General features: G+C 32.3%; 1 protein-coding gene across 1 annotated transcript; it reads right to left on the bottom strand.

Annotated features, from left to right (window-relative positions):
- Positions 1–1,098: 1,098 nt before the first annotated feature.
- LOC143075013 (uncharacterized) lies at positions 1,099–25,303 on the bottom strand. The gene is made up of 12 exons (XM_076250243.1): positions 25,224–25,303; positions 21,735–22,368; positions 17,664–17,922; positions 16,996–17,064; positions 16,390–16,470; positions 15,695–16,000; positions 10,999–11,112; positions 10,558–10,634; positions 7,601–7,960; positions 4,862–4,921; positions 2,121–2,333; positions 1,099–1,393 (listed from the first exon to the last, which is right to left on the bottom strand). Exons 1-12 carry the CDS (start codon positions 25,232–25,234, stop codon positions 1,346–1,348), a joined length of 2,232 nt encoding a protein of 743 aa, XP_076106358.1. The 5' UTR covers positions 25,235–25,303; the 3' UTR covers positions 1,099–1,345.
- Between the last annotated feature and the right edge of the window lie 1,643 nt (positions 25,304–26,946).

Here is a 26,946-nt window from a genome sequence, read left to right as displayed (position 1 = left end):
GACTGGCTCGTATATAAATATGAATGTTTATATCGGTTTATATGACCGTCGGCAGGCTTCGTAGGTCACCTTGATTGTTATTTAGATGGCGTCTAGACTAAAAATTTAATACACACGAAATGCTTTTATGCTATATTCTTTTTCATTGTGCATATATAGCAAACGAAGTTATTTAAAAATCTGTACAGATAAAGCGTTTTAGTATAAAAATAGTGAGACAACTATCCTCCAAAGTTTAAATGAAGTGGATGTAAGCAATTATGAACAACTGTATGACCTTCAACAATGAAAAACTCATACCTTGTAGTCAACTATAGAAGGCCCCGACATGACAAATATGGAACAATTCAATAGAGAAAACTAATGGCCTAATAATTACCTAAACATTTTACAAAATACGCATATGAAAGGCATGAACCAACGACAACCACCGAACTACAGGCTCATGATTTGGGGCAGGCACAATAAGAATGTGGCCGAGGTGAAGCATTTTATAAGGCGCCAACACTCCTCAAACCTGGCCATTGGACAGTGGTGTAGCGACACAACACAATAACAAGCTTATTTTTTCAACTGATGTTTCACTACTTACTGCATTACAATCATACTTAGCAAAATGTACATATTATAATATAATTAAGGAGCTTCATATTGCAAATAATTGCTGTTCTCCTCTTATATTTGATGTGTTTCCCTCAGTTTTACTTTGTAACCCGGATTTGTTGTTAATTCAATCGATTTATGAATTTCGAACAGCGGTATACTACTGTTGCCTTTCCTTATCGACACATTGAACCAATTCTGGCGGAAATCTTTGAGGCCATGCATTTTTGTGCATTTGTTCTGCGAGAGGTGGTGTTCCTGTTAAGCAGTCTTTAGTTTTCTATGTTGAGTTTCGTGTACTATTGTTTGTCTGTTGGTCTTTTTCTTTTTCGGCCATGCCTTTGTCAGTTTTTTTTTCGACTTATGAGTTTGAATGTCCCGTTGGAATTTTTCGCCTCTCGTTTATAGTTTCTAAATTGCAACAACCGGACCATGGTCAGGATGGAGGTCATATGTTGACATTAAGGTGTCGCTTGGTTTCTTATTTCAATAGGTTGCTCTCTCACTAAAAATAACCCTTGCATGTCATTGTGTTTATATTTTCAATATAAAGCAATACTTTTTAATATAACTCTATCAAGTATGCAATACTTAAAGATTAATAATGCATAGTTTACTCTATTTTACGTTTTTTGTATACTGAATCGCCCTATATTGTTTCAAAATAGGTATTGATGTCAAATTCAATAATTATATACCAAGTTGTTCCTTGTTATAAGTCAAATGTTGAATAATTGATAGTTTATGATGACTTGAAATTTTTCTTTTGATCTACACCTTGAGGACATTGCTACAAGTAAAATAAAGAAACAGATACATTTTGTAAATGAAAGCTGTAAAATAACGAACAGGATTAAAATAAAAACATGTACGAAAATCAGATGTTTAATGCAGATTTACAAGTAAGAGCTAATATCATGTATTCATACCCTTGACTTTTAATGAATGGTATATTGATCTGTAACTACGTGTGTGCTTTAAGCTGTCACTTTGAAATTTCATTTGAACAATTTTAATAATATGTACTTTTTATAGATATTAACTATGATATTATATGTTATTCGGGATCTTCACATGGAATATAGGCTCAAATTAAGTTTCCTTTATATGACCCGTGTACCATAAGTGTGATTTCGTTACTTTTCATGTATTTTTACGACAAAACAAGGGTCCGAGACCCACAGGTTTTTAATTGAAACCCTAGGTACATTGAACTAGAAGTCATTTACAGAAGTTTAAAAAAAATCTATGGTCGAACATTTGGACACCCCAGCTACCTTAATCGTTTGACATAAATCACATTTTTTGGTACACTTACTAACCTTAAATTACAGTTTACCAGCATTATTTAGCCGATTCGTATTTTATTTTCATGTAAAATGTTTCATCTTCTGCTTGCCCCTCGATGTCCTTTTATCTTTTATACACAAACTTATATATATGACATTATATTACACAACTTTTTTAATAGCAGATCACTTGATTTATGTAGCAAAACTATGGTGTAAGATACATACATCAGAATGAGTGTCTTGGCATGGAACGGACATGGTCCTCTTTTCTCTGAATGCTTTTGCCTTCTGCGATGGCGTTAATGGGATATCAGAACTGTCTTGATGTTCTGCATAGTACACTGCTGTTTGTCGCTTTAATGGAGCGTGTTGAGGTAAAGCTTCAGAGTTTGCTTTCCTTAGTGGTGCATGGTCATGATGCCTTACTTGTTCTCCACTCTGGAATTCGAAAACATCCATAAGGCAATTATCAATATTTGTAACAATAAAACTTTTGATGTAAGGTAGATATGATACTGTCGATTTAAATCTAACAGCTGATGTTCGATAGTCTATATTCCATGTATACATTTCTTTTTGAGACCTAGGATGATAAACTGTTCGACATATTGCATAGACAACTGTCTATTGCTTGATTTTGTTTTGACCTACTGGTCATAATGCATTGGTTGTGTGTTTTGTAGTACATTGTTCGGTTGTTGTTTTATTAACACAATCTCAGGTCTCATTTTACTCATACGATATATCAACTGCAATGCCTAAACAAAATTCTGAGTAAGACAAAAATGAAATGCGTTTTATGATCTAGTAAAACCTTTGTAATTGCAACAAAAAAAAAATCATTTGAAAAGTTCAAATTATTGAAAACACAAACAATGACCTGTACCTTAAGTATAGTAATGTTAATTGTATTTCAACCAGTAATTTTGTTTGAAAAAGCAACAGACAAATCATCATGATCATTGTTAAACGTTGTCTTCACCTTATAACGTTTTGGTTTAGTTTGTTATTAATTTGTTATTGATTTGATGTGGAAAATGGATCTTTTGAATGAAATGGAGCAGTTCCTTATTTATCAAATTACCAACGTTTGGCACTATTCATCGAGAAACTTATGAAAAAGTATCCAATACGAGATAATAAAAATCATTTGTGCATTTTTACATGAGGGTAAACATTCCGAATGGTTTAACATTTAATCTGGAGTCAAGCAAGCTTAAGTACGTGTTATGTCAGGAGTTTTGTCTAACTGGTAATAGATTTGACAATGAAAGAAACAACACAGAAAGGCCGGGTATAAACACGAAAAGATTAGGTGTGAAATAAGATCTTGATTATGCAGATGAAATAACTCTCCTTTCAGCAACAATGCCTATTTGCAAACCAAAACAAATAATATATAAATGAAAGCTGCAACAACTGGAATAATTAAAAATAAACAAAAAGAAAACTAAAGAATGTATGAAAAAGGTACACAATATCGAGTCCATTACTTTTGAAAACGAAGGAATAGAGTTGAATGTCAGTTTCACATACCTTGAGCAGTGTTGTTATATGTGGCAGAATGTTAGAAGATAAGCCAGAGAGATGGAGAAAGGCTAAGTACCAGTAACACCAGAAACCGGTTTAGAATTTTAGGATATTTTGAACAGCTACGATTTCCAACACAGACCTACTGCAAAGATACAACATTTGCAGCATTATAAACACCATTACGAACAAGAGAAAGGAGTTGGATATGTAACATACTGCAGATGGACCCAAGGAACGATTGTTGAATCGCCTTGACGTGGTCACTACAAGGGAAAAAATGACAGAAACCAAAGAAAACATGGAGACGAGTTCAGAAAGATGAGACATGGGAAGAAGTTGAACTACAAGTAGTAGACAGACTTAGACGAAAGGCTTCCGTTTGGCACAATGCGACACAAGGCGCAAATATGAGTTGTAAATTGTAGGTAATGGATCATTTGAAGTCTATGGGGGACTGTATTGAGTTAACAAATTATAGATAGTTGATAAAGACTAAAGCAAAATAGACAACACATAGGAAAAATAGAAAAAATAAGCAAAAAAACCCTAAAAATAGAGAATAAATAGAGAATAATGGGGTGCCTCAATATAAAGAATAAAGTATAATGGGTAAAGTAAATTAAGAATTGAACAAAATGGCATTACATATTTAACAAAAAAGGAATGAAGACCCATCCCGTCTATAGTTCATTTATATACAACTTATTAGAATAGAAAGGATATGGGGTATCAATCCATGAGTCAAAATCAGTATATGCACAAAATACACAAAAGCAAAGGAACTTTGCTTGTATGGCTTTAATTTCAATGGTACATTTATACCTTCAACACAGTGCAAAAAACCCTATCACTATAAGTTAAAGATGATATCTAGCATTGGGTTGAGTGGAATTCTCTGCAAACAGACTATCACGCCATAAACGTGAATTGAAGAACAAAGTCATGGAGTAATATCAATAAGATAAATCTGGCAGACATCGAACTTGTATCTTTTCTAGTTCTCGGTATATTTCAATTGTGAGAAATTTTTATAGACATTTAATATCCGTGTAGTTTAGGTGCTTTGTAGAGGATGAGACATTTACTGAAGACAATTAAGACCTTTCGATGTTTTAAGCTTAAAAGAAGATGACCTAGTTTTATAGATATGTAAGACATGCCTAGAATCTGCGCTGTTTATAGGTTGACACATTGGTATAGACATGCGAGACCTGTCTAGATTCCGAACAATGGATTTGGTGATACATTCTTTTAAACTTTATGCATATTTTGTATTTATTTTTCCGGCTTCTTTTCTCTCCAACTTTGTTCCTCTTTATTTTCATTGAAATATAGCTATAGAATAGATAAATGCCATTTGACATTGCTATGGTAGTTGTATCGTTAATATTCATGTGTTTTATGTATTTAGTTTTTGTACGAATCGTACTTACAAACGTATTACGAAGTATTGCTTTTACATCCATAGTGTCGCCAGGAATTGTATCGTAATCCTGTAATAAAATTGTAAAGGATTTCATATATTAACATGCGGTCCTTCAATAAATATGTTTATTGAATTAACCAGATAGTGAATAAATTTACATTACACTTAGCTTGACCCTAATTGATATTGTTTTTTTTTTTTGTAAAGGTCAAATACATTCAAAATAAATAGTTATGTGTAGGTTTTTTCATCAAATATTCAATTCATTTATGCTCCTCAAATGAGTTAACCAGAAAATTAGTTTAAGTCCTAAACTATGATTTTGATATTAACATTATCTGAAAAGTCGGAAACCAAAATCTTAAAGTTTTGTTAAAATTTTAAGTAGATATTTTCCTGTAATAAATTATGTTTAGACATTTTGCTTGTGCATTACATTATGCTGTTTTTCTGTAGAGGTAATTTTCAGCTAACAGTCTAAACATACAGTGAACACATCGTAACTGACTGCAAGGGAATTATCTGACCTGTATTGAATTTACCGCAGTAGATATATGTCGTGTACAAGTTTTGAAATATTTTACATATTATTACTTGTACAATGCACAAATACAAGTTATAACAGTAACACAAGTACCTCGTACATGTTATAACATGTTCAAAATATTGTGTATGCAGGCAGCAATAGATCACCTTGTGCTCTTCAACAATACTATGCATTATTTGTACATATTGTTGGCATGTCATTCTCCGTACCTTTGATTCTATTGGTTTGTAGAGAATAAAACATTGGTATTTATATTAACAATGAGTAAAACTAGTATCCTAGTATAGTTAGCTACTAAAGACAGCTGCACCATTATAAAAAGCGATAAAAAGATTAAAAAAAAAGAAGATAGAGGCTCTGAAGAGCCTGTGTCGCACATCTATGTGCATATCAAACTCTCCGACATTGTAAGCGAAAATAGACTTCATGACAAAAATCTCTATTTTGTTGATCTTCTATTACTGATCTTTAAAAAAAACTTGGCCCAAAATCAGAAATCTAAAAATATGTTAATAGACAATATAAGCTTAGTTTTTAAAGGAGTTCACGTCATCAAAAAAATATAATATATATATAGCATTCAGAAAATTAGTATATACACCATAAGAAACATACCTACCACAAAATTCTTCAAACAATTTACCAAAAAAAAGAAAAACAAATCCAAATGTTAATTATCATTAATAGTTGTAATGTCTTTTTGAAAATCTATAAAACTAATCTGTGTAATCAGACTGTATATAGATAATTAACCATTTCTGTTTAAAGGGAAACAACTCAATCACATAATAAGTACCACATTTGACTATTGGAAAGGGATATAACTCAACAACGAGAAAAGCTAAAATTATGAAAATTGAACTTGACCTTCATTTAGTCAGAGAAAACAACATATTTAAATCTGACAAAAATTCGTCAAAACATTTTCATGTTTATGAACGGACACACTGTTTGGCAGCCGCCCGACCGATATACATCCTTAAATCATTAACCGATTTTTTTCCTTCGAAAATCCAGTTAAAAACTGCAAAATTTCCTTAAAATTACAAATTCAGGGGCAGCAACCCAACAACGAGTTGTCTGATTAGTCTAAAAATTTCAGGGCAGTTGATCATTATCTGATGAACATTTTTATCTAAATGCTTTAGTTTCAGAGATATAAGCCAAACACTGCATTTTACCCCTATGTTCTATTGTCAGCCGTGTCGGCCATGTTGGTTGGCAGGCGGCGTCATCGGACACATTTTTAACTAATGATGATTGTGGCCAAGTTTGGTTAAATTTGTCTCAGTAGTATCAGAGGAGAAGTTTTTTTGTAAAAGATGCTGTTTACAGTTTATCTCTATCTATAATAGTATTGAAGATAATAACCAATTACCAATTCAAGGGCAGCAACCAAACAACGAGTTGTCTGATTTGTCTGATAGATCTAGACCTGATGTACAATTTTTACCCCATCTCAGATTTTCTGTAAATCTTTTGGTTTCAGATATGTAAGCCAAAATTTACATTTTATCCCTATGTTCTATATTAGTTGGTGGGCTGGATCATCGGACACATTTTTTAAACTAGATACCCCAATGATGATTGTGGCCAAGTTTGGTAAATTTGGTCCAGTAGTTTCAGAGGAACGACGACGGACGTTGGACGCCAAGTGATGAGAAAAGCTCACTTGGCCCATTTGGCCAGGTGAGCTAAAAAAAAAAAACAAGCGCCGGATTCATACTAAAACAATAAACGAAAAAAACTATGACAGCCAGTATAAACAAACGACTTTTAATGATTTACAGTTATCTAGCTTTTGTAAGGTTCATTAAGCCTGCAAATGGTTTAAAACTCTTTGTCAATTTTATACCCTCTACTAACCCAGTGAAGTGTTGCACTTGACTCTTTAGGTTGCAATGAAACACTTGTCAATTATTGAGATCCGTAGGTGTGCCTGGGGGTTGCTATTATTGAGAACCGTTAAGTGTGTCAATGTGGTAGTTATTATTGACGTATGTCTCTCCTTTCTATTCATATCGCATCATCATAATACTGTTAGTTTAAACAATGTCGGTTGGTTGGTATTCAATCTTTATGATGATTTTCTAATATAAACATTCACCTATAACAATCGATTGTTCAACTAAAACACAATAAACGTCATTCTCATGTCTCTTTATTTCCGGAATATATTTATCCTGTCAAAATACTTACAGGTTCTGGGACTTCGGAATCGGCTCCACTCAATAGCTCAACACCACCTGCATAATTCTTTTGAACTGCTGTAGACGACAATGCATGTCTAGAACTGAGTTTTCGAACAGGTGATAAAACATGTCCCGGAGTAATAATCTCGGCATATTCCGACTTCACAAAGAACGATGGTCCGGGAGTATCAGTAATCTCCCACCAATCACCCACTTGTTTTATCAAGTAGTAAATCTTATCTTTCTTCATCATGGCAACTTGCTGTTTATCAACCGTATGAGTATAATTGGTTAAGGCTTTTATTTTGATAAGAGGAAATTCTGCATATAAAATTTCCGTTTCGTCAACTTTTTCATAAAAAGTTTGCTGAAATTATTAAAATCTAATTACAACTGATTTATATTAACATAGTTTTCAATCCAGTTTATTCTTTTTCATTTAGATTATGTAATAATGGTCATAATAACTATAATAACTATAATACAAAAAATAATAATAACAATAACAACAAAAATTAAAAAAAGCCACAATGTTAATAATAATAATTATAGTTATTATAAATAATGTTATAAGGATAATACTATAATACAAATGAACGGAATTTTGAAATGTAAAAATTAAAAATTGATAAAGTTTTCAAATAAAAAAAATCGTCTTGCAAATGATATTAAAGGAACAGTCGTCATCTCATTTAAAACTGAAATTAATTCTGCAACTTCATTCGGTACACGTTTTGTTCTGTTCTGTTTTTGTCTTTTAGGTTTAAAATGTCAAATAAAGGCAATATAATTATACCGCTGTTCAATAGTCATAAATCGATTAGGCAAAAACAAATCCGGGTAACAAACTAAAATCCAGAGAAACACATCAACTATCAGAGGAAAACAACAGGACAACAGAAACACTGAACTACACAAAAGCAACACCACATACATAGAAAAGGACTATTTGATAACAACTGCCATATTCCTGACTTGGTACAGGACATTTTATTTCATACCATAGATGTAAAGCGAAATGTCCACATAATGTTACACACATATCTAAATCGCATCGGTGAACATCAATTAAACACAACTGAATACGTATATATAAATGCTATAAACGCTGGAAGAAAACTATGATAATAATTATATAGTATGATTTAAAGGAGGAGATTTTCATTTATACAATAATGACAGATGTTCAGTACTTCAGTAACCAGCAATTATACACAAACACTTATAAATGCAGGGTGTCTATTGCATATGTAAACGATGCCAATTTACTATGATGTATCCTGTGGTTATCTAAACTTTAGTATGTTGGCTGTGTTTTTCGCTGAGATCGTTGGACAATTTTGTTTACATTAATTATTTTTTTAGCACGGCTTAGTTTTTACCCTGCAGAGTTTTGATGCATAGATGTAGAAGTTGTGTTTCTGGGTGCATCTTTGAAGTGCTGTTTTGCATTTTGTGAGGAATTCCGTTAAAATTCGGGTCGTCTTGGACTTACGTTTAGTAAGGTGTTAAGTACATTTCCACGGCAATACAATCACTGTATTTTATAAAAATAAGGACACGTGGTATGATTGCCAATGAGACAACTATCCATCAAAGTAAAAATGAAGTATATGTTATCAATTACAGGCAACATTACGGCCTTCAACAGGCAGAAAAACCCAAACAGTATTGTCTCCTATTAAAGGCCTCAAAATAAAATAAAAAAATATTCAAATGAGAAAAGTACCAACTTTTTTATAACAAAACAATTTACAAAGAACAAATATGATAGACATGAACAAACGACAACCACTGAACAAAAAACTCTTGACTTCAAACAGGCAAATATAGAATTGGCGTGGCTAAACATGCTTGCGTCTGACAACCCTCCCATAACCTGGGACAGTGATGTAACAGCACAACATATGAGCAAACCTTAACAATCAGTTGAAAATGACTTAACGGGTCTGATATTTATACATCCACACAATCAAAACAAGTCACTAAGTACAGATCGGAGATTACTCTCAGTTACTGACATCTTCTTTAAAGCTCATAACAAATTAAAAAAAATCATGGCTTTGTTTGTTATTGTTTGGAAGGTAAAATGTATGTAGTGAATTTTTGCTATTTTGAACGTTCAATACCACATACAATTTGTTCATCATATGAAAAATGATAAAGGGAATGCAAGCTATACCTACTCATTGGTAGAAAAATCAATATAAGTAGATAAAATTAATATTTTAGACCAATAACCAGATCGCTTTTTTCTGCATATTTATTACATTGCCGTTTAAAATCTACTCTAAAAAGTGTACATCTGGCTATTTTTCAATGCAAGACGTCATATGTTACTATCATTATGTATAAACTTTTAGATTGCTTTCAATTACACCAATCATTCATTCATCGTTTTCATATTGTATGAATAATTTTTTGTTTGATTGAATTTTTCTTTGTATTATACCAGTTTTAGATAATTTACTCTGAAATATCAACTGAAATATATTTTACATTATGCTGTAAATTTTTGTTCGTGAAATAAATTCAAGGTGGCACTTTTTGATGGCTGTTTAAACTCGATCAAACATCGATGGTTGTTTTCCTTATTTCATAATTATTTTGTCTTCCTCTTTTTCTTGTTTTACAGGAATTAAGTTGGTGAGTTCAACTATACATGTTGAATGTTTTCACTACTTCTCGATTTAGTGCTTTTCCTATTTGCATTAATATTTGTTTGATGTTAAAGACCGTATGTGGAATTCAAGTTTACGTTTGCTTATATTGTATTTTTCATTTTAGATTTTTATAAAGTTGCTATCCCCAACGAATAAGGTTAGAATATCTTAATCAAATATTCATTGAAATAGCATTTTGTATCCAAAGTATTGAACCATCTGATCATTTTTATATTTTAAGTTAGTTAATGAAGTATATCTCAGTTTATACACATATAATGTGCAACAACCAAGGTCTTACGTTTCCAATTGAATCAACTTTTAAAGACATCATGGAATCCTTTACAGTCGATGCACTTGAAAACATCTTCACATAAGCTGTAAAAAAATTACTTTAATGTGAAAATGCAGGTGCTAAAAAATTAAACAAATCAATCAAACTAATATCATCTGCGATCTTGTTAACTCTATGATACCTTTGTTAAAACTATATCTTACTAATTTGATTGGTTGGACATTCCTAATTCAACCTAGTTATCAGTAATAAAGTCAAACTATGACTGATTCGCCTTTTCTAAACATACAAAGTCGATTTGATAATTTTAGTGCCAGATTGGTCCATATCACACAATTTTGATAGGTCATTTAGCAAATTTAGTAATATTGAGAGACGCAAAAAAATAATAGTGTTATTTACATTTACAATCGGATATCACTGGTTTCTATCTGAAGTAATACCTACCACTCCTTTTGGATTCCGAACCATACGTCTGAGTGCGCTTCTCGTCACTTTTCATGACTCCAGTAGATGGAGACGATATTTCTTGTCGTACTTTCTTAATCGACAATTCAGTATCTTCAATGATTTAATAATGATAGTTAATTCGAAAAAGATGAAAAGGTACCTCAGAGTAAATTGCAATAAATCATTCTTCCATTTAATGATAAAAAGGCTAGATAATATTATGTTTTGATATCTTATCATAATGACCAAAACGTGATGCATAATTCCAACGACACAACTTAGGGTAAAAATAAACAAATTTTGAAACATTGGTCGAATGTAAAGCAATACGGTAAACGAAAAGATATATGTTTAGGCATCGACACATTCAAATAAAAACAAATAACTTGGGAATCTGATTATGAAGTCTTACAACATCTAAAAGACAAGACTATGTTAGTTTCCTTGATCATGTCCAAGTTTAATTTTTTTTTAAATCTATAGTTACTAAATGAACAGTTCAAATTTGTACTAAGAAACATGTTAATTAATGTTAATTTTATCATAAAGACTTAGTAATGATGTATGTGATCGAAGGAAAAATTGACTCGTTAGATTCTTTCTCTCTCCTAGTTTTTTTTACTCTTTTGATCTGTATGTTTATTTTAAATTATGATGTAGTAAATCTGTGACTTTCCATACCATACATTAATTCTCAAAGTTATCTTTTAAGGCAAGATATAACAGAATTTTTATAGTAAAACACGTTTTATACCAAGGATGAATATAGCTCCATCTGTGCATCTGATTCTCTGTCATCCATGTAAGCTAATTCATTGGCATGTTGTACATTTTCCCTTTGATCTTACTGATTAATATTTTCAAGATCATGAGACAATGTTTTAAGTCTATCCGCGTCAATTTATCAGCGAAATGCACGCAACTTTATTCTTACAACCGAACAACTATTCCAACGTTTTTTACGCGTAAAAAGTAGTTTTACGAACTATTCGAATTTACTTCAAATTCTCAACAAAAACAGCAGTTATATTTTTTTTATTAAATTGTCGATAAACAGAATAATGGCATTTTATTTTTTGATACTGACTTCATCGGCCTCGCTTGATATTCTTGCTGATAAAGTCAGTATCAAATACAAAAATACCATTATTTTATATGTATCATCGATGTCATATAAAGAGCGCACATAAATCGGTTTTAGAGGATGTGTTAACTTTTGAGGTACAATCCTAATTGTTCCTTTGAGAACGAAATAAAACATGTTCATTTGATTTGCAGTTTGCAAATAAAGCATTCGTAATTTTGATATCACTCCCGGTTTTTTGTGGGGTTCCTGTTGCTCTTTCCTAAGTTGTTTATGTTGTGTTCGTTTGTCTTTTGATCTTCGTCTGTTTTTTGACAGGGAGTTTTCAGTTAATTTTTGACTTAAGTATAAACCAAGTGACACGGAAATTAACAATTATAGGTCACCATACAGATTTCAACCATGAGCAAAGCCCATACCGCATATAAAGTCAGCTATAAAAGGCAAAACAATTCAAAAGAGAAAAATAACGGTCTAATTGTTTGCATGTTCTTTCGTCTCTCTTTTACTCACCTGAATTAATTAACCAACTATATTGTTACTTTTTCATTAAATGAAACGCTTCAAATAGCATAAATCGCTCACCTGTTTAATTTTACCCCCAGTAGCTAAAGAAAAGAGATAATTTTGATTTTTTTTATAAATCCAAACGGTTTACTTAAAACATTTTGCGATGAAGTTATACAGGGAAATAACTTGAAAACGGTATGGATTTTCTTATTCCAGGCATAGATTACCTTAGCCGTATTTGGCACAACTTTTTGGAATTTTGGATCCTCAATGCTCTTCAACTTTGTACTTGTTTGGCTTTATAAATATTTTGAAATGAGCGTCACTGATGAGTCTTATGTAGACGAAACGCGCGTCTGGCGTACTAAATTATAATCCTGGTACCTTTGATAACTATTTACACCACTGGGTCGATGCCACTGATGGTGGACGTTTCGTCCCCGAGGGTATCACCAGCCCAGTAGTCAACACTTCGGTGTTGACATGAATATCAATAATGTGGTCATTTTTATAGATTTCCTATTTACCAAACTTTGAAATTTTTGAAAAACTAAGGATTTTCTTATTCCAGGCATAGATTACCTTAGCCGTATTTGGCACAACTTTTTGGAATTTTGGATCCTCAATGCTCTTCAACTTTGTACTTGTTTGGCTTTATAAATATTTTGATATGAGCGTCACTGATGAGTCTTATGTAGACGAAACGCGCGTCTGGCGTACTAAATTATAATCCTGGTACCTTTGATAACTATTTACACCACTGGGTCGATGCAACTGCTGGTGGACGTTTCGTCCCCGAGGGTATCACCAGCCCAGTAGTCAACACTTCGGTGTTGACATGAATATCAATAATGTGGTCATTTTTATAAATTTCCTGTTTACCAAACTTTGAAATTTTTGAAAAACTAAGGATTTTCTTATTCCAGGCATAGATTACCTTAGCCGTATTTGGCACAACTTTTTGGAATTTTGGATCCTCAATGCTCTTCAACTTTGTACTTGTTTGGCTTTATAAATATTTTGATATGAGCGTCACTGATGAGTCTTATGTAGACGAAACGCGCGTCTGGCGTACTAAATTATAATCCTGGTACCTTTGATAACTATTTACCTTAGCAATATTTGGCACAACTTTTTGGAATTTTGAATCCTCAATGCTCTTCAACTTTGTACTTGTTTGGCTTTATAAATATTTTGAAATGAGCGTCACTGATGAGTCTTATGTAGACGAAACGCGCGTCTGGCGTACTAAATTATAATCCTGGTACCTTTGATAACTATTTACACCACTGGTTCGATGCCACTGCTGGTGGACGTTTCGTCCCCGAGGGTATCACCAGCCCAGTAGTCAACACATCGGTGTTAACATGAATATCAATAATGTGGTCATTTTAATAAATTTCCTGTTTACCAAACTTTGAAATTTTCGAAAAACTAAGGATTTTCTTATTCCAGGCATAGATTACCTTAGCCGTATTTGGCACAACTTTTTGGAATTTTGGATCCTCAATGCTCTTCAACTTTGTACTTGTTTGGCTTTATAAATATTTTGAAATGAGCGTCACTGATGAGTCTTATGTAGACGAAACGCGCGTCTGTCGTACTAAATTATAATCCTGGTACCTTTGATAACTATTAAAGAGTAGCTTAGGTTGCCTTTGATGGTTATGCGTCCAACCGAATAAATCCAAATTAAGTGCATGTGCAGCGCACATTATGTAACAAAAAAGGGATATTCTAACTCATAATTCGAAAATAAACAGACAACACTTTGACCAAAAAAGAAACAAAACTAACAGACACCCAACAGTGCACAAAAACCAACATAAAAGACTTAAGACTGACCATCAAGAATCCCAACAAAAACTTGCAGTGATCTCAGGTGATCCTTAATAAGGGTAAGCAGACCCTTCTCAACATGTGGCACCCGTCGTGTTACTCATGTTATTACAACTCAGTTATAAGTCGAATTCGTAAGGTCACATTTGGGAAAGTGGGCGGGATTGCAGTTACGTCAGATTTGAACATATTTGTTGTCATCTGTGAAACGAATACTCCAGAACATTCGACCAACTCATGATGGCGTCCGTAAAATTTTCAAAGAAATGAATTCAATTTCATCACTTTGGATCTTGGATAAAAAGCTTCCTTGTGAGCAGCTACTCTTCATCAAGGAAATCTTGATTGGAAATACAAGCCATTAGAAATAAGATGTGGTATGAGTGCCAATGAGACAACTTTCCATCCAAGTCACAATTGGTAAAAAGTAAACAATCTAGGTCAAAGAACGGCTTTCATTAAATATCGTATCAACTGCGAGATATAAACTCCGTATGCAGGCTTTGCTTGATTGTTGCTACTGTGATATAGAAACAAAATTTCACAATTTGGAAGTTGAAATCATCTCTTTTGTTTTAACCTACAAGCATTGTCAACATCTAAATGTAAACAATATATGAGGCAGATTGAACTGTATCTGTTGTATTTTCATGGTAAAATCTGATTAAATTTTCCATGTCTTTTCAAGAAGAAGATTAAAAGATAATTCGCCACATGGTTTCTATTTGTAGGGTTTTTTTTGTAAGGCGACTAACATTAATTTAGGAACAGAGGAGAGATATTTTAGAATAGAAAGCCTCTAACTGACCTTATATTATCTGATCGAACACAGTGGTGACGTACGTAAGCGGTCCTTCTTACGCTAATTGCTGTTAATAAAACATACATATGCAATGATTATTCCTTGTCAGATAAAGATGAACATATGAATTCCCGAAACTAGGTGCCAAAAATTGAGCCTCGTTTGTCACCCGATCAACATTAAAGTGTTATAACCAGAATCACAATTGCATCCGGCAACCATGCTAACCATTTGATCAAAACAAAAAGGGGGTTATATGATTGAAATATTTCAAATAACAGTCATGCAACAATTGGTTCGACTTTGTTATGAGATAAAAAGGAAGATGTTATTACATAAGTGTCATTAAAGTTGACCACAACGGACGCCAACGGATGACCATAGGGAAAACGATAAACAAGCTTAAAACTAAAGAAGCGAACCTGATTTTTTCAACTTGACTTTTTACATCTACTTACATTCTATTGATGGCTTGAAAGTAACATCAACTTCCAAAACGTGTTCATATGAAGTGTCAACACTACACTTATCAACTATCATCCGTATAAACCGTCGAACTATTTGATTGAAGAAATCGGAATTATCTACAGTATTTGCGGAAATTAACGTCCCAATTACAATTGAACCAATTCGAACAAATTTTATCGTAACATTTCCATCAAGCACTCTTTCTAGCTCAATAGATTTTGCTATTTTTTCTAGTTCCTCTTCATCTGCGTCGTCTGGTGTTTTTATTTTCCATTCAACGAAGTAATATTTCTGCTCTGAAATAAGAGATGATTCGGCTTCGATATATATTATAACGTTATTTGGCGACAAGACCTTAATAAGAGACAGAGTATACAGCGATTATTTCTTTTCCCTTTTTTAAACATGTATGTAGACTTTTGTTTTGACATGTTAAGAATAAAATATTTGTGAAAAATAGTTAGATTAAATTTGGCAAAAGCAGTCCATTTTCATGTATCATTTTCGGGTAGTTTGAAATGAAAATCGAATAGTTTTTGACATTTTTATAAGAACTCAGCATTCGTGTACAATATGTTAAAAGATAAGAATTAAAGAGTTTGAAAATGTTGCGTCTTATGTGAAGCAATATGAACAATATATAACATTCCCATCCCAAAAAATCAATAGAAGGTATTTTGGTTACCTTTTGTTTCATCTGATCTTTGTGTTGCCCCTTGCCCTGTATCCATACCATTATCATGTCTATCTGTCTTGAAAGATTGATCTAAACGAGATATTTAATTATAGTTGAATTAATTTCAAAAGTAAATCTTGTTCTTTTATATGTACAATGCCTTGTTCTTGTGCAAATAATTATAAACATTATCGGCGGTACAAGTAGTGCACTAGCTGTTTAATACCGCATAGTTTTTATTCTCAACTAAGGCTTTCAAAAAGGGATTCAATAAAAAAAAATTATACCAATTGATTTGGTTCATCCGAAGCGCTAAAAAAAATAAAAAAATTAGGTTAACTATTACACGACGAATATTGAATGAAACTATGATTGAAATGGAAAGGATACAAACGAAAGAAACAAAACAAATAATGAATAAAACGGTCATCAATGGTATTAGAGAAAACTGACGACATTTGAGAGGGACCGTTGAATTTATGTTCAAAATGCTAAGGCGTTACTACATTCGAACAACAAGAGGTTGAAAAACAAGATCATTTGTTTTTTATTGAATATACAAGTGACCTTTATAGCAGATTTGTCGATATATTTTTTTTTCTTTTTTAAACATACCCTCGGTCCCTGTCATATGTTTGATGTTTGTAATCACACACAACTGTTCAACTTTCTCTACCAGTACTCCTTAAATGAAATAATGAAAATATTATGTGTCTCTAAGAATTTGTATATTTCCGGTATTTCTATTATGACTTTTTTTTGGTAAATTAAAAAAATATGAAGATGTGAATAATTGCCAATGAAACGTCGATAGCAATTAGAGGTGAATTTTCGACCTTGAACAGCGAGAAACCCATACCGCTTCACAAACTATAAAATGTCATGAATGACAAATGTAATCAATTTAAACGAAAAAACTTATGGCCTGATGTACAGAAAAAACCGGAACACCAACATATGAATGATAGTCTTAGACACAAATATTCCATAACGGACAAGCAAATCAGGATGGCGGCTTTACATATTTCATAGCGACTTCAATTTTACCATTGAAAAAAAAAAATACAATTATTTCCTTGTAGGCAGTTACTTTTTATCAAAGCAATCATAAATGTATATATAAAATGTCATATATTTTACTTAACATTGTGCCAGTTACTCGTATGGTATACAAGATTATCAGTTTGTTAACGTTGACGACTTTTAATAAAACTGTTAAACTATTGTTTTAAGAAATAGATGCAATTTACAAAATTAAAAATTCTAGCCATTATTATACGGACTTTCGTGCTGTCTCTGTAAACTTTCACGCTGCTGTCTTTCTAGTCGATCACGCTGTTGACCTTCCAAAATGTCTATAATTAGTCGTTTAACAGTCGGATCTGTAATGCTGTTAATGACCTTGTTATTATCTCCGACAAAAATATTGTCTGTTTGTACATTAACTGTTACTTCTTTTTTATGATTGTTTTTTATTTCATCTATGTTAGTAGGATGATTCTTGCAAGGTGCAGATACAGTGGTGCCAGGATGAGGTATTAACTAAAAAACAGAAATAACAATAATAACTATTTTTGCAAGCGAGTTAAACTTTTGCAAATAATCATTTAAAAAATATGGTTGTTAATCATAAATTTCATGTTATACAAAATACAAAATTGTCAATGAAAATAATCCATACAATTCAGATATTCAAATGTCGTTTTTTTAATTGTCATTCTTCATATTTAGCTTTTTCTGTAATGCATTAAAGTTTAATTTTTAGAAAATGAAAGTAACGCTTTATAAATTGCATGCGTCCGAATCGCTTTTCTAGTTTAAATAGGCCTTGAAGATTGGTTGACCGTTATGGAATAACCGTTTCACAAATGATATCGGATATGTTCCTTACGTCGTAACTACAATCCCCTTCCCTTTCATGAATATGACCTACCGAATTAGACTATTTACCGGATTTGTAATCACATAAGCAACACGACGGGTGCCACATGTGGAGCAGGATCTGCTTACCCTTCCGGAGCACCTGAGATCACCCCTAGTTTTTGGTGGGGTTCGTGTTGTTTATTCTTTAGTTTTCTATGTTGTGTCGTGTGTACTATTGTTTTTCTGTTTGTCTTTTTCATTTTTAACCATGGAGTTGTCAGTTTGTTTTAGATTTATGAGTTTGACTGTCCCTCTTTTTTTAAACCATGGCATTTTAAAGCCAGAAATATAAATACACGTAGAAACGTGAGAAGCTGAATCATCTAAGGGTAAAAAATGTAAAATAACAAAAATACCGAACTCCGAGGAAAATAAACGGAAATTCCCTAAGCAAATGGCAAAATCAAAAGCTCAGACACGAAGTTTAAATCATGTGACCTACCGAATACGATTATCATCGGGTGTTTACTTACACGAGCAACCTTACAGGTGCCACATGTAGAGCAGAATTTGCTTACCAGTCCGAACCACCCGAGAACATCCCCGGGTTCTGGTGGGGTTCGTGTTGCTCAGTCTGCTGGTGGACGTTTCGTCCCCGAGGGTATCACTAGCCCAGTAGTCAACATTTCGGTGTTGACATGAATATCAATCATGTGGTCATTTTTATAAATTTCCTGTTTACAAAGCTTTTAATTTTTCGAAAAACTAAGGATTTTCTTATCCCAGGCATAGATTACCTTAGCCGTATTTGGCACAACTTTTTGGAATTTTGGATCCTCAATGCTCTTTAACTTTGTACTTGTTTGGCTTCATAAATATTTTGATATGAGCGTCACTGATGAGTCTTATGTACTAAATTATAATCCTGGTACCTTTGATAATTATTTGATTGTTGGTTTTTAAACAGTGATAGCACTGGAAATATTTTAAAGAATTTCATACCATACTATCATGAGTATGGTAGATCTGCAAACTTTCAGTATTGGATTTTGTCTTTCTCTCTCTTGGACGGCGTGACAATTAAACCTACTGTGTGTTAAGCGCCTTTGACCACTCCGCCAACAACATTACAAAGCCTACCTTTTGTAATTTAATTCGTGCCTTCCTTGTCTTCATTGAATTTTGAAACAAACCCGATACATACTTCATTGTGGCATGTTGATGAAATATTTAGGAAATAAGTTTTTTGTTGGTGTACGTGTGGTAGTGTGTTGTAAAAATAAATAACTTTATGAAAGAAATTACCCCTCTGATGACATATGATCAAATAGGGCTGACAACTCACAACGTGTATTTGTCTAAAAAAAGGTAGGAAAATATTTCCTAGTTTGACTTCACACCGAAACCATTTTCAAAAAGTCTCTCAATACTTACTAAAATTTAAGGTTTCACTGGATAATGTGTGTAATTGAAATTCCTAATAAAATTTATCAATTATTGACTTTTGACGAGGTCAATACGTTATATATAAACCTGTTCAGATTATATTGACTGAGGACGAAGTCCGAGGTTCAATATAATCTAACAGGTTCATATATAACGTATTGACTGATTGAAAGTTCTTAATTTATGAATTAAATATGTAAATAAGATAAATCTGAAAATGATATTGACTCTATGTCACCATTTTTGGATATAATATTTACTAAATGCTGCTATGTTTAGTAACATGGATTCAATATCTATTTTAAAACTAGTAACGTCGAGTCAGTATTTCACTTCGGGGTATTTTATAGCTGATTATAAAAGTAAGGCGAAATGTTCCAGAAGGACATCCAAACTTATATGTCGAAAATGAACCGACATCTACATGGCCTAAAAAAGAAAAAGAACAAACAAACAACAGTATACAAAACACATCATAGTAAACTAAAGACTGAGCAACACAAACCATACAAAAAAACAGGGGCTGTTTATAAAGAATTGGTTTTGATCATAGCTAAAGGCATCTACGTCATTAGAGTTCTTGTCGATATCTAAAAGACAAACAAGATACACATCTTCTTTATTCCAAATGATGGAAAATACTTAATTGTACCGCATCATTTACTTATCTCCCTCATGCAAAGCTCTGATTCCTTTCACGGATTTGGCTATACTTTTTGGACCTTTTGGATTATAGCTCTTCATCTTTTATATAAGCTTTGGATTTCAAATATTCTGGCCACGAGCATCACTGAAGAGACATGTATTATTGAAATGCGCATCTGGTGCAAGAAAATTGGTACCGTTAATTTTATTACTTAAGCTAAAGACAATGAATGAAGTGCAATGCCTTGAAAGAGGAATTTAAAATAGCAAGTTTCTTTATTTTGTATTTAGCGCTCTTTAAATAGTAGGGTGTTTTTAGCTGTAAAAGCAGTAGTGTGGGGCATATAATTATCGAACGTTATGCTATAGCTACAAAAATTGAAAATAGTGTCATTGAATATTTTAATGCCCCACACGCAACGAAATTGCGGAGGGTATAATGTTTTTAACCCGTCCGTCTATCCGTCCTTCCGTCAGTTCGTCAGTCCTGTTTCTTGTCATCGCAACTCCTCTCAAACCACACAACAGAATTTCAAAAAACCTTTTTAGATAATAAGGACAAATTCATACTATGTAGCTGTGCATATCGGCAGGAAATTTCGATTCAATTTTTTTCTAGGAGTTACGCCCCTTTGAACTCATTTTCTTCAATATACTCCTCCAACAGTTTGTCATCGCAACTCCTCTGAAACCACACAACAGAATTTCATGAAACCTTTTTAGATAATAAGGACATACTCTGCAGATGTGCATATCGACAGGATTTTACGATTCAATTTTTTTCTAGGAGTTACGCCCCTTTGAACTTATTTGCTGCAATATACTACTGCAACAGTTTGTCATCGCAACTCCTCTGAAACCACACAACAGAATTTAATGAAACTTTGTAGATAATAAGGACATAATACATAGATATGCAAATCGACAGAAAATTATGATTCATTTTTTTTCTAGGAGTTACGCCCCTTTGAACTTATTTGCTTCAATATACGTCTGCGACAGTTTGTCATCGCAACTCCTCTGAAACCACACAAAGAACTTCATGAAAAACTTTGTAGATAATAAGGACATACTATGTAGATGTGCAAATCGAGAGGAAATTATAATTATTTTTTTTTTCTTTTACATTTTTTTTTCTTACAGTTATTTTATTTCTCCAGTGACAATGTGGGGACGTGGGGTATGTGAGCACTCTCACTAAGGTTCTTTAATGAAGTTGATCTTTAGAATGTTTAAAACTTCACTTCTGACTGACACATTTGGTAACTGAAACCATAATCATTGTAAAATGAATAAATTAGAGCTTAACAATGATATTCGAAACTTCTGTAAGTTTCTACTTTTCATTATTCTCTATATAGAAAAGACAGTTTGATAGATCATATACGATTGTTACTTACATCTTCAATGAACTCCTGTTGCATCATACACCAATATGACTTATAGCTAACAAATGGAGGATCTGTGATTTTTAGAAATGTAAGTTGTTTTACAACAGCCTTTTCGTACTGTGGATTTTTTAACAACCGTACAAAGTTTAAAATTATTTCCCTTGTTGAACTCCATATACTATTAAACTTTTCATCACTTATTGTTTCAAAGCGTACATAAGAAACTTCTTTTCTTTTTTCGTATAATGTCCAGATCCAATTATGTTGGTTATACTCTAACTCGTATGCTAATAACAAATACTGAATTGTCCATATGTCGAGATTGTCTAATTTAATGTCCTTCAAAGAAACACTGCTTATATCTGCCATTGAACGATCTTCTGGCAATGTAAACAGAGATTTAAATAATCGTTTTCTTCCTTTGGCGCAGTTGTATATGTTGTTTAAAGCAGAACACTTGTGGCAGATGGAATATTTCATATGATAATATAGTTTAACTTTGTTATCCACCAAATATGTTGTTAATTTGTCATCTGTTGGATCATTGCCTAAACATTTGTACTTGAAGAATTCTTCCATACTTTCTTTACACACATCATATAATAGGCACAGCAGCTGTAATATTTTTCTATCTGCCATTTTCCTAAACATAAATTTTGAATTATAGATATTCCTGTAGTGTAAGATGTCACTCTATTCGAATCATTAAAACTTAATCAAGATTTGACGAAATGATGTTATAAAATAATAAAATAATATCCTTACATTGTAGTAAGAAAACAAAAGTATGGTGGAGAAAATAAAATAGAAGTGGGGGTTCTGGATACTTTCTGCTTATGTTAACCCTATGGAGAAAAGGTAGCCTCCTGAGACTGAGGTAGCCTTCCGAGGTGAGGCTAATTTCTATGACGTCATTTTAGGTTTTTATGTCATTAATTAATTAAACTAATTAATTTCTTTGGATATAAGGTCATTATAAAGTGTTACAAATTACGTTTGTTTTTATTATGGATACGTATATATCTACTTTTTCTTTAAATTTGATGAAAATTTCCCGTCTAATAATAGATATACAGGAAAACCCCACCTTAGTGTGTATTACACATCTTTTTTTGTATTAAATGTCCTTGATATTAATATTTATTTACCTAAGGCTTTATTAATCTGTGATAACAGTTCCCTCAGTTTTAGTTTGTAATATCACGATTTTACATGAAGTAGCTAGAAAGTTTTTTTTTTCGTGCGAACAAGTCGTTGTGTTTTTATGAATGAAAACGCGCGAATTTCCTTTTTTAGTTGAAGCTGGATTGACATGAAAACAGGATATTTTCGAAAATCATGCCCAGTGTGTGATTTTAAAACATGATATAATAGGTTCAAATGGAAAATGTACAAATTGTCGAAACAAAACATATCGAATCTGTCGAGTATTGCAGTGAGTGTGGAATATCAAATGTTGATTCGTCAAACCTATGATGGGGGGGGGGGGGGTCCTTTGAATCCCTGGTTTTTGTAGATCATCTACTTTTGAGTAAAGAGGGTCTACAGAACAGTATAACTAAAGGAGTAGGTCTGGTGAGGACCGATTTTGGCTTCAAATTTCAGGTTCATCTGACGAAAGATTTTGATCACTTTTTAAACACTTAGGTGTCTATTTCATTTGAATCAAATAGTTTATGTGAAAGATTTTAATTGATTTAGTCATTAAAAACTATCCGATTCAAGCTCAAATATGAAAAATCTACCAAATATGCCGAAAAATGTCACTTTTCAGATGTTTTTTTTTGTCAAAAATGAAAGTGGCCGCATCCGTGTTCATCCTCAACCTTTATATATGTTATGTATTATCATAAAATACAACTTACATTTCAATATAAAGGATGAACACGGATGCGGCCACTTTCGTTTTACACGAAAACCGTCTAAAATTTAACTAAAATGCTAGAAATGTGAAGATTTCAGTAATTTGGCATGACTTAATGTGCAAGTATCCGATATATGTGCATTGTATTGTCAAAAACAGCCCATATTTATGAAGCAGAAGCATTCTTCTGTGTAATAAATAACTAAAAGTTTACATTTTAACAATTTTGTAAAACCTCTATATTTTCGGGCGGAAAAGGGGTCTTACTGGACCTACTCCTTTAGTAGTTTCTGTGAAAATTGGCAACTTACTATAAATGTAAATAAAACTAAATCCATGATTTAAGAGCCACATATTGCCAAAAGTGTAGGTTCATTTCTTAACTACAATGGAAAACTATATATGTTTCCCTTGTGTTCATTTCTTTTGGAATTGTTATTTCTTTGCTATAGTATGTTTGTTTTTGTTTTTGTTTTTTGCACAAACTAATTATGTTTTAATATATGACAATTAAGATAGTATATGATATAATGGCCATATGTTTTCCTTTTTGTAATATTAAGAATTGTTTGAGATAAATTTTTATGTATGAGGATACAGGGAACATTATCCCCATAATTACATGTAAATCAAAATCGAACAATTCTTAATATTACAAAAAGGAGAATATATGGTCAGGAATATCTGATCAGGGTAGGCATAAGTCCATACTACCTTAACAGAAACACCTTTTTAAACAGAGTTGAGTCTGTATTCCGTATTGCATAAATTTTAAACAATAAGGAACACAGACTCAGCTCTGTGATTCTTTTCTGAGAATACACATACTATTTAAATTACAAGCATGCATGAGTTTTTTTAAAAACACCCCAAAAAATGATGAAAAAAGTATTCCATAAGAAAAAATAATTATATATTGAGCAAAGCAATTCTAGGTAACTCTAAATACATGTTCATCGAAAATAAAATTTATTACAAAGGATTATAGTAAGATATACTGGAATGGTGCTGGACCCGACTGATTTTGATATGTTTATATGATGTGTATGTAACTGGAATCCTCCGAATAAGGACACACCAGTGGTAAGACCGAAATGTTCAACAAGTTTCAATTTCTACCGAAGATTGGTTGTCAACATTCCAATTTTCAATAACAGTTAACAGCAAATACATTCTCACAATAATAGACAACAACAAAAAATAATAGTCCTATAACAGCTAACAAGAAATAAGACAATAACAGCTAACAGCAAATATATTCAGAATAACAGATAACAAAGAATTAAATTGCCCCAAAACAGCATAAGAGTTAAACCCCTTGCCCCCTATGATTTTACACGCGGAAGCCGGTCATACTCTATTTAATTCAGATATAAAAAATAGAAAATGTTATTCGGGAGAAAATTAAACATCTAGACAACGTATATTAATTATCATTTCGCTGTTAGACTGTTCCCTGTTGTTGCGTATGGTGCTTTGGTTTACATAATATTCCAAAGTCAGTTTTATTAGTAAAAGAAAAAAACCAAAATGAACAATATCAAAATTCTGTAAAATCTTAAAAGATGCATTCACTTTCAAAATATAACACTTAGTTGTTTTGCCTTTGCAATAATAATAAAATCTAGTCTCACCTTTTAGTCATTTTACTTCATTATCAAATACCAAACACATGAGTATCACTTTACCACTTAAACAAGATTAATGTCGTTGTATCCTTACCTGTAAAAGCTAACTAGAGTGCAAAATATTTAAATGGTAGCATTAAATGTATGCATAGATACAGTAATAACACGCAAATTTAAAGTTCAACTTTGTACCATACGATAAAATAATAAAATAAGTGTGAGGAAAGATTCATTAAAAAGATCAATATCTGTAAGACTTTAAAAGTACTATATTATGCAAGAATAATTCATGCGTGCTGCCATATTTTAACACGTTAAATATGTCTACATGCTTTCATCATCCTGGTATCGTAATAGAATGGTAATATTTGCGAACCAGGTGTATAGTGTTGCCAGTTTATTCTGCATGTTGCAATAAACACCATTTGAAAAGTCCGACCATGTTAAATGTTAAGTCTGGTTAAGTTATTTTAGAAAATATTTTCCTGTTGTAATTTCGTTAATGTTAAGACATTTTGCTGTCGACCCTGAAATGTTCCGTGGTATGTTTTACTGTACATGCAAATATCAACTAGTAATTTGTCTAAAATACACTGAATTGATCTAAATTGATTCCGAATGAATTGTCTAAACAGAACCAAATATAACGCAGTGGATAATAATGAAAATTGACTGAGAGACTGAACAGAACTAAATAATTCATTGTTCAGTCGTTTCGTATCTGTTCAGCTCAAAATGACTGTTTCATTACAAAACTGATCCTTCAAAAAATAATGACAAGAACTCATAGCTTTTGTAGGGGTTTAGTCCATGTCTGTCGTAAACTAGTTTAATATTCGGTATAATAACTGTGCTGTGTATTTATTCGCTAATACGGATAATTCTTGTAAGATACAAAAGCTCTGTAATATCGTATCAAATTTTGTGATTATATAGTATCAACATATCAACTGAGTAGAATTGGAGGGATTAATCTTTAATATATGAACCAACGTAGTTAATGTTTCCTTATTTCGTGTTCGACGAAAAAAAATGTCAGCATTTTATAGCATATTCGACAAGGATTTGATCCTAATAGCGGAATGATAAGTACATATTTTTTAATTAAAAAAAAACCTTTATAAACAAAATACTTGAAATAAAAGCAATGATAGGTCCATCAGGATCACCGATTGTCAAATTACAGATAAATCTATCAAATATTCCATTTGTGACGATATTTAATATCAAGAATCTTGATATATTAAAAATATATAATATTATTGGTTTGTGAGTTATACTCGTATTGTTATTTTACAAAGTAAACACTTCAATCTAACTTGGCTATATGCTTTCTGTTACGAGTATAAAATTAATAAAGATTCTTGTGAAAAGAGTGCCTGTTCAAAACACCCTTACAGTAGGAAGTTCCATATATTCATGGTAATATAACATTTTGATTACTGATAACATGAAAGATAATCGTTTAGCATGTTTAGCAGAGAGATAATATGATATTTTATAAAGGGTCAAATAAGAATTGATAACAATCACATGATGAGTGCTTATAATACAAGTTTTTTATTGGACCATAACACTCTGCGGTAGAGAAAAGCATGCTTCAAGGAGTTTGTAGGACTTGACGTTGATCTTCAAAGTTTGTGTTTCCGGTAGCAAACACATACTGCTACATTTATAAATACTGTGAGACCAAATGGTTGATCATCTTTGTATTGCAATACAATATTGA

The sequence above is a fragment of the Mytilus galloprovincialis genome, chromosome 5, assembly GCF_965363235.1.
Source record: "Mytilus galloprovincialis chromosome 5, xbMytGall1.hap1.1, whole genome shotgun sequence".
Lineage (NCBI taxonomy): Eukaryota > Metazoa > Mollusca > Bivalvia > Mytilida > Mytilidae > Mytilus > Mytilus galloprovincialis.
Note: the sequence above shows the minus strand (reverse complement) of the source record. Positions and strands in the feature narration are given on the sequence as shown.